The sequence below is a fragment of the Falco peregrinus genome, chromosome 9 (assembly GCF_023634155.1).
Source record: "Falco peregrinus isolate bFalPer1 chromosome 9, bFalPer1.pri, whole genome shotgun sequence".
NCBI lineage: Eukaryota > Metazoa > Chordata > Aves > Falconiformes > Falconidae > Falco > Falco peregrinus.
Window position 1 is genome coordinate 17108815 of NC_073729.1, and position 15842 is coordinate 17124656.

General features: G+C 39.9%; 1 protein-coding gene across 8 annotated transcripts in view; it reads right to left on the bottom strand.

Moving 5' to 3' along the window:
- The window catches only part of NAV2 (neuron navigator 2), a 410341-nt gene that overhangs the window by 18193 nt on the left and 376306 nt on the right, over nt 1–15842 (bottom strand). For all 8 annotated transcript variants that reach the window (XM_055813584.1, XM_055813586.1, XM_027790864.2 and 5 more), the window contains 8 exons: nt 14104–14156; nt 12025–12048; nt 11831–11905; nt 7280–7363; nt 6551–6662; nt 5715–5860; nt 2926–3098; nt 212–365 (listed from right to left, as the gene is read on the bottom strand). In XM_055813584.1, the coding sequence (XP_055669559.1) occupies nt 212–365; nt 2926–3098; nt 5715–5860; nt 6551–6662; nt 7280–7363; nt 11831–11905; nt 12025–12048; nt 14104–14156 (821 nt within the window). The remainder of the gene's footprint in view (nt 1–211; nt 366–2925; nt 3099–5714; nt 5861–6550; nt 6663–7279; nt 7364–11830; nt 11906–12024; nt 12049–14103; nt 14157–15842) is intronic.

The window sequence follows — 15842 nt, forward strand, 5'->3', positions numbered from 1 at the left end:
TGCAGAGTTGAGGGCACCAGAATTCATGTGTTCCAGCTGACTTTTAATGAAGGTACAATATGTTTAACACTGGCACAAAGCTAAACACAACTATTTAGTAACCATTCAAAAACTTCAGATTTACCTTCTTGCAGTTCTCTACTGTGCGGCAGGCTGGCCAGCCTTTAACACACCGCCACAGACCGCAGCATTTGGGGCGGTTATGCCTTACCTGCATTCTGTTCATTGCCTCCCGAAGCTGGTCGAGCTGATGAGCAGAGCTAAGGGCTTCTAGACGAATATCAGTCAACTTCATCTCCTTGTCTCTCAGCTCGTTTCGTAACTGCATGACTGTTTCAGCTTCACTGTCAGTGCATTCAGAAATACTGGAGAAGATTGAAAAACAGACGCTGAACAAGACCATTTGTTACTTTTCAGGTGGTGCTTCTCCAGCTTTTATTAGTAAAGGAGAAAGAAAACCTTTTTATTCTGCAGGAAGCAGGCAACAGTTTTGGCTTATTGAATTTGTGATACCATAAATCAGATATTAAATAGGTCATGGAAATATTAGAGACTAGTGAAATATATATGTCTGAGGGTTACTTTTCTTTAATCAGCATCTGAAACAGAATTCGGGAAATCATCTTCTGCTGGATAATCTTCATTTTTTTTTCATGGCAGTCACCATAAAGGAGAACTTCTAAAGCCAAAATCTAAATAAATTAAGGGGGTGCAGGCAGTAACAGCAGCTGGTTGGAGATTGATGAGTTTACAGACAGATTTAAAGCTCACCAGGTGTGCACAGCTGGGTTTCCCTGAACTGTTCTGGAGGGCTTTGGAACTCTACACCTATTCAAGCGTGATAAATTCCTGCTTGCTTTAAAGCACTCATGCTTAAAAATTTTTTGGTGGCATTTTTCTTCCCTACTCCCACAAAAAAAGATTCTGGGTGAGTAACATTTCAGCACATTCATAAGTATCTATATAAAGATCAACTACACAGCTGCATGCTTTGAGGGAGATACCATTTAAAATGTCTCTCCCTAAATCAGGTTAATGAGAGACGCTTTCCCCACCAGAAACCCAATAAGCCAAAACACACAAGTTTTATTTGTGCTCTATCCTTCCTCCAGTTCACATATTTACTCTTTTCTCCTGTCAAGAGATGTATGCACGTAGCATTTTAACTGACGATAGATGGGATCATCATTTGACAAGCTTCTGGCCTTAGATTTCTGAAGCACAATTTGCTCTAGTCACCAAAACCTCAGTGAGTTAGGCTCAAGAAACTGGAGAAACTTAAAAAAAACCCACAAAACATGGGGGATTATCTTCTGTTACTAACATTTCATCGCTATTATATGGCTGGAAACTATTGCTATTGTTTTCACCTCTTCATGTGAAAACGAGCGATGGGCAAAAATTCAAGTCTGGGTACTTACTCAAATGCATTTGATCTGAAATCAGGCTGGAAGCTTTGCATGCCATCTACAACGTCACACGGCTGTCTGGCAATTACATGTTGCACAATACTGCCTCTTACAACTTTCTGTATATTTTTTTTTTCCTCAAGTGACGAAGCTACTCATAGAATTAACGTAAAATCAGTTTTACAAAGTTTTCCAAGCACATTCTAAAATGTGAGTTTAGGCTCAGTACAGTGCGGTAAGGCAATTCTTTAACTTGGTCAAAACAAAGCTGGAAGACTGCCTGTGACCTTCCCCATGAACACCAAGTGAGTTAAGCACAGAGCAGAAGTCCTGGCTTTGGAGTCTACACCTCATTCTCATACAAACATACAAGCTGAAGGGTATGGTTTGGCCATACAGATGAGCCCATACAAGAGCTCGCTGCTACTCACAGGAGCGTATTTGTTTCTCCCTCCTCTTCCCCCAGCTGTGCTGCTGTCATGCCCCTGTGCTCGTGCCAGCTCTGGTGCTCATCAGTCTGATCAGACCCCTGAGCTGAGCCAACCCAGCAACTCAGGGAATAAAAACCTCCATGCTGATGTTTCTGTCAGATTATTTTTCACATAATTTAGCTTGTCACACTGGCTCCACGGAGTTGTCCGAGAAGTAGCGGAGCCAGTGCAAGGGAAGGACCAGGCACAGGTGGCGAGGGAGGTACAGATGTGGAGAGGATCATCTCCACTCATCAGGCACAAGCTGTTAGACGAGTTCAGCTGTATCACTAAACCACCCTGTTTGACTTCCAGTACATCTTTACCTTTATCTGAATTTGTCAACTTAATTGGGAGCTCATCATGGCAGATTAGTACAATATGTGCTGTCTTTAGCCAGCAGGGAAAACAAAATCCCAGACTTGGCCTGGCTTGTTTCATTAACGGCGAGAGATCCAATTAATTCTGCACTTCAAAGTCACCCTGGTTATAAATACTCCTCATACTCAATATGTTCTGCTGAAAGAGCAGCCCAATGAAATATTAAATTATACTACAGTAGATGAAATGAGACTGGGTTCTGGACACTAATGCAAAGGTACTGGGTTGGGAGCAAGCATACATATCTTTAATTCCCTGAACATACAAATTCAACCTTTCTGTCCTCTGCCTGTTATCTCATTCAACTACCGAACATTCACAATAGGCAGGATAGTTGAAAGTGCGATCTGTTTGACCCACTGTGTCTTGTGTTGTGGCCTCATAGTAAAGAGCCGCTGTTAGCAGTGCATGTGGCTGAACAGCTGGAAGACTCTCGTCACGCTCATACAAATGTGCAGAATCTTAGAGGAACCAAAGGAGACAGGATGGTGTAGGGTACATTTGACCTCTGCTTCTCTCTGTAAAGCGGCCTAGAGATGTCCTGTAAAGCTAGCATGGAAAACACTGGATCTTTCCAAAGCATGGTATTTCTCCTTTCCTCTACCAATGCAGTGAGAAGCTTCTCCCCTCCATTTTCTATTAAAAAATGTAAAGAAATCACTTACAGAGAATTGGGATGAGAAGCTCTCAGCAACGGTGTTGAAACAGTGGAGTTATGGTGTGGCAGCTTTGGTGAAGAAGGTAATGACGAATCAGTCATCTCCTCAATATCTGAATGAGAAGATGCTGACTTGGGAGATTTCTTTTTACCAAAAGCTTGCTTGAAGGAGCTGCGTAACTGAAAAAACAAGACCACAACAGTCGGCACATCATTAAGACCGAAACCAGGCAAAAGAAGACACAGAGTAAAAAAACTCTAACATGCAAATGCTCCAAGTGATACAGCCATATGTTTTAATACAGGTAAGAAAGAATAAAAAAAAGCTTTTTTTCCTTAAGTATTTTTGAGATTAATAAGGTCAATAGGACAGGCTATCAATGCTTCCTATTTTTAAGGTAACTATTTTATAGCAAATTCTGTTCAGTGCAATGAGCTTTACAGTGATGTAACAACTTGCAGACATAACGTAATGTGGCTCAGACAAGGTTAATGATGGTGAAATGGTTAGTGATGTAAATGGATGGGTTAGCTTCGTATCTCGTAATTTAAAGTAGGTCTTCCTTACCTCATTGACCTGCCGGAAGAAGCGCAAGCAAAAGGAAGTAGGGGAAGGAAAAAAGACATGTTTTACCAGATAAAGCCAGTGATAAGGAAAGCTTTGGATTTCTAAGACAAACATGACCAGTAATCCAGAAAGACCAACGGTTGCTTTAAAACTGGAACCCTGTATTTTCCAAAACCAGGTGTTCAAAGGACATACAGTCATTTTTTGCATTACTTGAGGGAGACACTGGACCCAAATCTCTCAACTATTAAAACTGTGTTTTCTCCCTAGCTCACACAGAATGTTTTGGCTAACAGCCAAGTTAACACTGATTTTCCCTGCAGGAACAGGTATTTCACCAGGTGAAAAGACTGCATCTTCTCTACCTACCTGCAGCTAAAACCCCCTTTTTTTCATGCGACAGCCATTCTCAAACAACAAAAAGAATGAACATTCACGTGGTTAAACTAACGTTATCCCCAAACTTTGGTTAGTGTTCAAGAAGTGTTTGGACAATGTTCTTAGATATATGGTTTAGCTTTTAGGTTGTCCTGTGTGGAGTCAAGGTTTAGACTTGATGATTGTCACCGGTCCCTTCCAACTCAGAACACTCTATGAACACTGTTAAATGCTAATGCAAATTGCATGTTCTAAACAGGCTGGCTTAATATGAGCTGAAAGTTATTTTTACAGACTCCTACAGTGACAAATGTTGAAAACTGGTTGAATGAATGAAAACTCTGAATGGACAGCTGCGTTGTTTCTATATATAACAAAAAGATCTTGGCTGAGAACTTCCTCAGTATTTGTGGAATAAACAATATGTGAATCAGAGAAAATTACCTATTTTTCTCAGTAAATTACTGATTTAATTCCCAATCTTCATTTTACAGAAATGACGTGTTAATTTTTAATAACACCATAAAAATACCGTCCTGTTTCTTCTACCTCATGAAAACTTCATTTATTTCTTTTTATATTAAGGAAATGTTTCCCTAACCCTCTTTAAAAATAGTCATTTGATGAATAAGAAGTGTAGGCTGACGTAGGACGGTATCTACTAGGCTACAATCACAAAGAATAGGAGCTAAGGAAAAATTTAAGTGTGTACCTTAACTAAGGCTTAATCATTACAAAGGTTTGTGTCACATATTAAGAGTTACTAGCAATTTAAAAGTTACAGCAATTTACTTTGTAACTAATGTATAATCCAGCACAAGAAGGATTTAGAGATGGCATTGTTTCCGTTCAACCAATTATTTAAGGGGCAGAGTGGAAACTCTGCTGTTACGAGGGAGCTGGTAAGATATCAAAATGGAACCACTGGGATAAGAGAGAAAATAGAACAAGAACCTGCTCAGGAAGCTGTTTCTTACCATTCAGGAGTTTCATTAAACATTTCTGAGAGGATATTGTGCGAATACAAATCAAGCTTTTACCAGCTCAAACCACATTTTGTATCTGTACAGATTTATCTGTCCACCCAAAAGATCCAGGGAGATTTAAATTCAGTGGGAAGGAAGGGGTGGATTGCTTTACTGGCTACAATAAAGCACCTAGGGACTTTAGTCCAAACTACAATCAGACTAGGTCACTAAGGCAGTTCTGGTCTAATTGAAAATGGAGTTTAATATAATGTACCTTTCCTCCAGTACAGGGTACCTTGTACATAGTACATGATCAGCAAAGAAGGAAAAATGGGAAATGACAAGTAAGTACTGCAAAATCTTGCAAAATAAATGTCCATCACAATACATTTTGTAAGATTGATATTTTTTTTGTTGCAGAACTTCACAGTAATGCTGAAAACAGAGTTCTTAAAGCATTTAACATGTTCACTTAAAAGAAAGCTCTATGAGCCAAAAAAAAAAAAAAAAAAAAAAAGGCAAGAATGATCTCTCATTGTGGATTTGTTTTACTTTAATGACAGACGTTGAGTTTTCCCTAAGGGGTTGGACACCACATTACTTTTAGCCAGAACTGATCTTTGACAGCTACTCCTAATTTAAGACTGGCCTTTTGGCTGTTAAGCTAAAATTCAATCCTATGCAGAGTCAACACAAGCATATACATCACTTGTGATTCAATTAAGCCTTCAAAAGAGAGTTTACACAGGATTTAAAGAGCGCATAGTCCTTGTGCTGACCTGTTGCGCGAGGGGAGGAAGGAGGAGTGGAGCAGCTAGATTTCACCCTGCATGTTCTGACAATTTGTTATAAAGCTCACACAATCTGTTAAAATACACTCACCCAGTTCTTCCTCTTCTTTTTCTTTGAATCGCTCTCGATGTTGCTTCCCACACTGGAGTGACTGGTAGCACTGTTAATACTGGAGACACTATCCGAAGAGTGCTGCCTTCGGATCCGCAGGTCTGTGGGCTGAGCAGCTCCAGGTCCTGAATAAGAATGGGGATGGTGTCAGAATTACATTTGTCAAAATTTGATATTTGGTATTAATAACACAATCTCAAAGACACATTTAGGGCAATAAGCCCTTGCCAATCGCTTTACTCCAATGGATGCACCACGTATTTTGAAGCAGTGCTGCTAATCCTTGTCTCTCGTGAAGAGATTAAAATCTCAGACCCAGACCCTTCAAACCTTTCCTCAGCAATTTATCCCAGTGTAAATTACTGGGATAACTGTGAGAGCTGTGATAAGACAGGCCTGCATGCAGACTTTATATTGGAAATTACTGAAAACATGAAAGAAAATAAAGCCAACATGAAGGAAAATAAAGCCAAGTGTCTGACAGCCCTAACTGCAGATCTTTGCTCCCTGCTGTTTCACACCAGTGTCAAGATGGGTGGGTTACTAAACACAGTAAATTCAGTGAGCTCACACTGAAGGTGGAAAAGCTTTGTTAAAACGCCTTCCCATGTGTCTAACGCATCCGTTTACTTCTATAGAATTTATCACACTATTTACAGAGACACTCATCTCAAATCCCCACCTGGTACCCAAGAATTACCTAGAGCACGGTCATGAGACAAAGCTGATCTCTGACGGTTACATCAGCTATTACCGAGAGGCTTAAAGTCTCATGAGCACAGCACATGTTGCTATATGTGGTGCTTGCTTCTCACCTTTGCAGTTGAGCTCAGGGGTGTTGATGACTCCGTTGATGGCAGCCTGGGCAGCAGCATTTTGCTTCTTCAGTAGTTCAATTGTCTTCCTTAACTCATTCAGTTCTGAGTCCTTGGATAAGGAAAAAATAACAGTGATATGCTGGAAAATGCAGATGATACCGAACTGCTCCAGAGAAGCCACATTTCAATCTGAGTATTGGTAGCTGATAGAGAATTTATGGAATGTGTATGTACAAGGAGATGTAAATGAGGTTTGGTATACCTGGGGAAGCACACACCCTCAGTAGGCTGCAAAACAGGTTGGTTATTATGATAGCCCTCCCCCAAGAAAGTACATCCTGTGTAATACAGAAATAACATATATTCAAGTATACTGTCCAAACTCCCAATGTTGCCTGTATTACAAGGATTTTTTTTGGTGTTTCTCTTCAACATGCACATGCGTGGATGCATTGGGAAGAAATTTATTTAAAAAAATGCAATACCGAAGACTTGCATCCAAAGCAACAATTTATATGAATAAGCTGATCAGTTGCCACAACAGCCCACTGCGAAAATGAGTGTTTTACACAAAATTTTTATTACATTTTACTCCTTCACCACAATTGAGGAAACTAGGGCCAACAGCATATGTGACTTCCCCCGTCCCTCACACCTATGGAAGGAGCACGAGCAGCAATGCTGGAAACATAAGTTATGACTCCCCCAAGTACTTTTCAACCTTGCCTTTTGCTCCGCTGTCATTGTCAGGCTCTGCAGTCTGATCGTCATGTTCCCCAGGCTCTGCTCAAATGCTGCCACCAGGTGAGCCTGAAAGTCAAACCGTAACTAAGTAGTTTGTTCTCTCCCTCCAAACAAGAATTCTTCTACAGGTAGTGACCTGGACCACCTAGCGCATTGCATCGTTTGTTGCTTAAGTGATACGGAGGAAATAACACTGATGAGAAAAGGTCAAACGAGCAGAGCATACATTGTGAAAATGCTTGCAAACAAATTACTGGGAACAATTTAATTGTGGAAAACTAGAAATGCCAAAGGTAACAGACCAATTTCAAAATCTTAGAAAATTACAGCCCTTTCATGTGTAACTACTACTAGCAGCACACCATAAAATGATGCAGTTTTAGGCTATAAACCATGCCCTGCTCGGCAGCAGCTGTTACCAAACGCTTTAGAAAACACAGACGTAGGAGTAATACTGTGAGCTGGCACACTGGTGGGAGATTTCCTGGAGGTGGCTCCTCAGTCAGCTGCTACATCCACTTCTTTGATGCCATGATTTCAATGGCCAGGGCAGTTATCTCATACATACTCTAACAGAGCAGCAAAGGGGGATTTTTTTTTGAGTTTGGAATTCTCATGTATTCTGTAAAATGTGCACCCTATGTCCAGAATACATCAAGAACAAAATCACCTCCTGGGTCCCTACGAGTTAAGGTCCTTTGAAGAGCCACATCTCAAATTAACCTAGTTCATGCACTTTGCTCAATTGTTTAAAGCTGCTCAGATCTGGTGACCAAAGGAAAACATATTTTGCCACTTTATCGAAATAGAAAGACATACGAGAATCAATTTTTTGGGGAAACATCTCACAGATTAACTAACTGAGGCTTTTGAAGGATGATACAGGGAATACACCTTGTCATCTGAAAGTATTCATGATACCAAAAAGGCATGGAAAGATGTCCTTGGTTATCTAGCCATGTCTCCAAACTACAGCAAACAGTGACATGAAATGATCTGTTATCACAAAAAATGTAGAGGGGAAAAAGAGACAAATCCATCCATATTTCTAAACATCTCCTGCCATTCTTTTCTGAAATCAGACAATCTTTGACTTTTTATGTGGGCCATCATTAGCATGTGGAAGGTTAGTGATGGTTTGCAGGTACCCTCACACAGTTAAGGTAACTCTCGCCACAAAGCTTTTCTCAAAAAGTTAAAATCTTTTAACAAAAAATATGAAAAAAACCTAAAACATCACTCCTAAGTTTTAGAAAGATACCTAAGTACCCTCCTAAGTAAAATAAAATAGAAAACAGTAAATAAAATATACAGCAAATTTTTAGATAGAGGAAAGCCAGGCAGAAACTTCCTTCCAACTAGGTTCCCTTGGGGACAGTTAAGGCAAAAAGATGCTGGAAGTCACAGAGATGAAGATTCTCGCTGTGCTACCCCAACAGCAGAATGGAAAGCAAAGTCAGTGAGTTCAGTCCAGCGATGTCTCCTCTGCACAGAGAAGGGTAAGGATGATGGAGACAGGACCACTGCCGCATGGTAGCCAGCCTGCCAGAGGCTTTACCAGCTGATATGCCTGCACCTAACTCAAAGGCTTCTCCAATATTATTTGAGTGCAGCTTGCTTGCAATCAAGGCCCATCTGTGAAATATCATCCAAAACCTCCTGGTGCTTGGCCAACTCCCCTTTTTTCTTTTCCCATGAAGCACTGAGAACCCTAAGTTGGTTATACTAAGGACATCAGCTGGGTATTGAAAATGATAAATAAGAGGAAGGAAAAGTAGATTGAGAAGATGGAAAGGAACCTGATGAAAGGGAACAAGGTTTCTAGCGCCATGACATGGCACTGTTTTATAGACATACATGTATATGTACACACTTGTGCACAAATAGCTGAACATAGGCATAGTTCAATATATATTTGCCTCAGTCATAATATTCTACGCTAACGATAGAAAATAATATTTTATTCCTCTGTTAAATGTAATTCTATACACACAACAAGTAAAATTGTGCACAACCTTTCCAAGCGGAAAAGGACATTCTCTATAGCAAAACCTTTCACAGAGCTGTTCCAGACTTATTCATCAGCAGTACACAGCTGATTTATCCTAAATAACTGTTCTCACATTCGCAGTGAAAACAAACACAAGCAGTACAATAACACGGGGATGTGCATCTCTTGTTCCCGCCAGCCCCTATAAAAACAAGCAGAGCTGAGACTGTGAGAAAATCGGGAAAAGTAATTTAAACCCTCACGCTACACATGTATGAAAAGCTAAATATTTATTTTAAAAACACAGGCTGCAAAGCCTCTGTTGGGGAGGATGAACAGGGAACAACAAAACTGGTATTCATGAATCCTCAGCAATATTTTGCAAAAGCTAAAGATAAATGGGCAAGCAGGACCTCATGAATTAATAATGGGATACAAACCCCTAATGCTTTGACCTGAACCTTAAGGAAAACTTGCTCTTTCAAAACCAGATCAGGCACCTTGAAATTATTCCTCTCTGGAAATTGTTCAGTGAGCTATGGAAAAGAGTTATCTTCACTTCCTGGTTGGAGCAAAATCTTTTCAAATTTTTGCCCCTGATGGCCTGAGAAGCATCAAAAGCTGCAGTGTCTATACAGGAAAATTCAGGAAAAAAAATAGTAAATTAAAGAGATTAATTCAAACTAACTAACTTAAAAGCATTTTATTAAAAAAAAACTATGTGTAAAGGAAATATCCATAAGGCAGTGTTTTAACAAACAGCATTTATTAGTCTTAACCTTTTCTTTAAAACAGACCTGTTTTTTTACATGGAAAAAGAGCATGTTCTCTGAAAAGAGGTGGATAGATACTGAATTAAGTTACTAGGACAGCTCTAGCAACATCTCTGCAGCAGGCTGTTGCTGATTCCTGGAGAAATAAGGGGCAGGTCCAAGTCTAAGAAGTTTAAATAGCATGAATAAAAAAACCTACAAAATGTTAGCAAAGCGAATGAAGCAAAAAAATGGTGTATTATCAAAATAATAAATGACAAAAAGACCCCCAAATAAACGAAGATGTACAGCAGCATATGTTAAAAAGTATTCCTTGCAAAGATAGTGGTAGTAACGATGCAAGTATTTGGGCAAATTAACAGCAGCTGGGGAGTAGCCTGTGCTACTCACTGCTCTTGGAGTTGGGCTGCTACCTCCGCGCCGAGTGGCAGCCTGCTGCATGTCAGCATCATGTGTAGGTGAATGCAACAAAACTGTGGCAGAGCTGGAGGAGTCGCACAGCTGACAAGTCTTTTGTTTGAAGGACACAAGCTGGGTTATTAAACAACACGATAAAAAAAAGTATGCAAGAGAGTCTGGTCCTGCTTTCTCCTGTGTAAAAAAGGCTTCTGGATGAAAACCAACTAACGTATCCAGTCCCTTTTATATTTGAATGGCAAACATAAGATTTAATTTTTGGAAGATTCTTCTTCGGAAAATTTTTTCTTTTACTCTTGGGGAAGTGACTGATTGAATACATGCAGTCAAAGCTCTTTTATTTGACCTCTCTGTTAACGGTGTTCTTGGTTTTCCCTTTCCATTTTGGAAGCCCGCTTCTGTGATGCTCTGTGAACACCACAGTAGATTTCCCATTGAATTCTTCTTGTGATGGGTGTTAGGGCTCAGGTGGAAGCTGCCCTTTACTGTGCCAAGTTTCCTGTTCCACCTATTCAGAGAACTGAGGGACAGCAATGCCCTCTTCAGTAGCATGTGTTCCGATGTTTATTCATTCCCACAAACTAGGATGTCAGTATGATCCGATTTGATGACTAGTCATTTGTAGCTTATTTACTCTAGAATTGCTTATTTTTCTAGCAAGCTCCTGTTTTGCAGGTTTCTGCTATCTGTGACTACAGCACAGAATGCATAAATAAACTTGCTCAGGGTCACACACAGTGTTGCTTCAACACCTCCTGGCTTCCAAATCTTTTTTTTTTTTCCAAGCGTCTTACTTATTACTTATCCATCAAATTCCTCAGAGGAAACAAGCAGAAGTATTGTCTACATTGGTTAAAAATCAGGTATTTCTACTCTTAAGGCATAACTTTAAATTAGTTCTCAGAGCCCCTTATGCTACTATTACCTATCACACCACTAGCCAACATCTTTATGCAACAGCAAAATATAATGCATTTCAAGCCACATTTCTACCGACTTTTATTCCTACCAGTTATAACCTCATCCCACCTAAATGTCAAAGTAAGACACTCTTCATAAAAAAAGACCCTGTCCTTCAATGATTTCCTCAGATCTGAAGATGGTTTACATGTATATAAAGCCAAATGAATATTATAATTCAGTAGTTAAAGAAAGGCAGAAGACAATTCAGAAGGACAGAGGATGCTATTTTTGGAAAGGTCCCACATGCATGCTGTTATTTTTCTAAACACATAGGTAACGCAAACCCTATGTCATACACCTGAAATCTTTTTGTCACCTAGAAAAATTGGGGTGTTAATTGGTGCATTAAATGCATTCCCTATTAGTGTTTGTTCTCAGAGTTGTACTCACATTGGCAGTCAACTGAGTTGTCAGAGCTGACACTTTTTCTTGAGATGCATCCAACTCTCTTCGTAGCTTGCGAATCTACATATTTTAAGAGAGCACTTTACTGCACCGTAACATGGAGAAATAAAATAGCAAGACATGAAATGCAGAGTGTCTTGACAGAACAGTAATGCCTGTCAAACATGATGTGTTCTTACCTCTGACTGGCACTTCTCTTCAGGCTATAAAATAAAAATAGAGGAAAATACATGAGGATACTACAGCACAACCAGCCTGACAAATTTATAAAACAGTTCAGTACTCTTTTTTGTGTTTCAAGAACTCGAATGTGAATTCCTTATTTTGGATTCTCACATCAATATTGAATCTAAGATATTTTCCTCATTTATTTACCCTTCAGGAAAAAGCAGGCAGGCTGCTTGTACAGTGCTTCTCCCCACAGAAGGCGTCTGGGCTCCACGTCACAGCCCCAGCCAGCACACCTCTGCTCTGCGCTGCGGAAGGGTGAAGCCCCAGCTCTGGTCCCAAGGGCCTGCCTGAGGCTCTGAAGAGCCAGGCCTGCCACAGAACATGGCTGATCCTAGGCAATTCCCTTCCTCCCATGACTGAGATGATATTTTTGCATTCCAAAGTGATGCGGGAAAAAAAAAATTGCTCTCACTTGAGTGCTGCCTAGGCACTGTAGTGATGAAAAACTGAGGACACACCGCTAGTTATCCAAGGATGCAAAGTGGATGTACTGACCACCCGTTGTGGTCTGCATGGTAAAACTGTGGCTACCATGGCTTCTTTCTAACCACAGTTATCAGCTAGAGAGAAGTATATGGTAGAAAGTTACACGCTCCATTGTCGTTACATAAACATGTCCACTACCAGCCCCCATGAAAATTATACCCATCAAACCACGCTACTAAGAGCCACTTGTGCCTGGGCAGCAAGCACATAAACCAGAAGCTTAGACAGCAGCTGCTGAGTGCTCTCCTTGTGGCTCTCATGGTTATGAACAACAGCCCAGAGGAAAAGACCTGGTTTCCATCCTTCCAATACATTATCTGTTTTGGCTTCCTATGAGCCTTGCTTGAGGCGAGGTCAATAATGAAAGGTGGTATCTTCAAATTGTTATCAAGGTCTTAAGGGAATGTTACACGTGTAGCTGCCTGACAGTGAAACATGTATGTGAAATAACGCTAAGTAACACTATGCTGTCTTGACAGACTTCATAGCCAGTTGTACAAGGTCTTCCATGTACTCTGGTATCACACACGCTTCTTTCAGCTGGGGATGTGTGGTAAGCGTGAAGATGCATCATACTTGCACAAGAATTTGAAATAGAAGATCCTGTTCAATTAACACGTATTTCAGAAGAATTTATTGTGCAATGTTTTTTAAAAAGGTTGTGCTTTAAGAAACGCCCAGAAGCGTGACCAGATCATCCAAGGAATACATGAGCCACCTTTAATCTGGCTAGCTTGGATATTAACAGCAGCAAAGCCACTGGGAATGAACCATCAGTGCCAAACACTTCTGGGCTGGAGCCTGCTGCACACACCCCCCCCCGAGCTAGAGGAGAGCTAGGTGAGATGGGGTCTGCACATTGCAGCCACCTCACCTCCCAGTACAGCACAGGTAGAGCCTTACAATGTCTTCCACAGTGTTGGTTTAAATGGAAAATGCTCTGTGAGGCTATTAGAAGAAAATAAGCAAATGCAACATGCAATTAACTGCCACCACCCCCTCCCCACCCCACCCGCCCCGTATTTTCAAACTCCAGTAAAGCTTTATTTTAGGATCAGATAACCCCCCAAAATACATACTTTTGGAGAAAATATTACTGGTAGAGTGAACAAATGGCTTCTATAGAATTATTAAAGTCTGTTCATTAAAAAACCTACTCAAAAATTCTTTAGTAGGAAATCATTAATACAAGGCTGGAATGACTTTATCCAGGAAATTCTGGGATGCTGTAGGTAATGTTCAAATCTACCAAGGTCCTTTGAGGCAAAACTTGTTTAGTGTAGTTGTAAAATATTGACTCAGAAAATAAACTGCTGCTTCTAGGCCACTGATGTCTGTGTTTAATGAAGACACTGCTAAATATCCACAGACATCTCTATGAACGTAAAAATTTCTTTTGTTGCTAGTATTCAGAACATAACCAAATGAAAAGTGCTTTTTTTCCCTTCCCCCTTGAATGGTAAAAATAATTAGCACAGTAAGACCAGTCAGTTCAATAATTTTGATCAGTAAACCCAAATTGTTCATTTCATTATACTCACTGTTGAATAAATAGATGATGTACTGGATACCAAAGAGAGAGAAGAACCATGCACTAAAGGAAAGAAAATAAACACAGTGAATATAAACACAGTAAACACAGTGGGATCATCATAGATCATCCACTGCCAACAACCAGCCTACTGAAGAAATACTTCCATGAATTTCATCATCTATCATAAACTTAATTATATTATTGCACCAATAATGTACGGTTTGAAGACTGCATGGCTAGGTAATAGAACCCATATTGATTTGGTAAAGCTGTTTTAACAATTTAATAATCCTTGTTCTTTGGGAAAATGAGGTATGGTCAAGAGGATTAGAATTTTTGATAAAGATTTGTTCAGAAATAAGTATTTCTCTGGACAGCTTATCTTAAGACTCTTGCAAAAGGTCTCACTCAAGATTAAAAAAAACCACAAATGAACTGAAATGCAGAAGAGATGACAAAAGTAAATTTAAGTACTTCATCATCAATTTTAGATAGATTGAGGGGTCGGGTTGTTTTGTTTAGGCAGCAGACCGAGATGGAGATGTCCCAAGATGACCACAATACCCAGGCTCCAGTATGCAACCAGATGCTCCAGGAGAACACGTGGAGCACCCAGGGCACAAACCGTTTTCTAATTTTGGAGCTCTGAAGTGTCCTCTGAATTTAGCTGTATCTTCCTTCTGTTGACTACAAGGGAGCTGTATCACGGGAACGGAGGAGCTGAACATTCCCTGTCCCTGCAGGGCTTTTTGGTCCTTCTTTAAAGCAATGACATTTCTTTAACAAGGCAAAGTTCATTCTCTCATAGGAAAATTACTGGAGTGAAAACATAGCTATAAAACTTCTTCTGGAAAAGAATCCGTTTCAAGCAGTTTTTGCATTTAAATATATATCCAGTAAAAGATATACATATACATTGTTGTTCTCAAGGCTGTCACCATCACCCTGGTGTGTTAGGATTTATGTGTAACATACTTTACTTTTGATCATGCTATTAAAAAAACCAACTACCTAAAGCTATTCTTTCTGCTACTGAAACACGCAAAATTACCTTTCCTTTACTTTTATTTTTAGGAAAAAGATACATTTAAACTGAAACTTTCATTCAAACTTCAGGTAACTTCATACAAATCATATGAAATCGTGTTAAATCACTTTTTCTTTCATGTAAATCCTGCAGCCCAAAAAAAAGTTTAGAGAAACTGCCATTTTGCTCTAATTACCTACTGCAATTCTCCTACATTCATAATAAATGGGCTCTGCTTTCCCACTGACATTATATCCTAAGGCAAGGCTGGAATAAGAAGTAAACAAAGTCTAAGTTGTCTTCTGGAGGAGTTTAAGACTATTTAAAAAACCCACAAGAAAGTAAAAAAACCTCACAGCCATTTGCTTTTTCTGGTTAATCATATTTTCAATTAAAGTGATCTTTATAGTTAGATGTTAAGGACTGTACTGTATTAAGTACATAAAATTAAGCAGCGTGAGTCAGACCCAGGGTCTGTCTAATCGTGTGCTCCATCGCTGGCTGCAACCACAGTGCATGTTTATGGAAAAGAATGCAAGGAGGCGGCAGATAACCAGTGATTTTTCCCTGGGTAGACCTTTGCATCTGCTGGGAATCAGCAGAGATGGAAATTCCTGAGATGGAAACTGCAGTCAGCCCACTATTTTTCAGTCACCGTGATGTCTCTACCATTACCTTGCTTAACTGCTTCTGAATCTACCAACACATTTGCCTGTAAC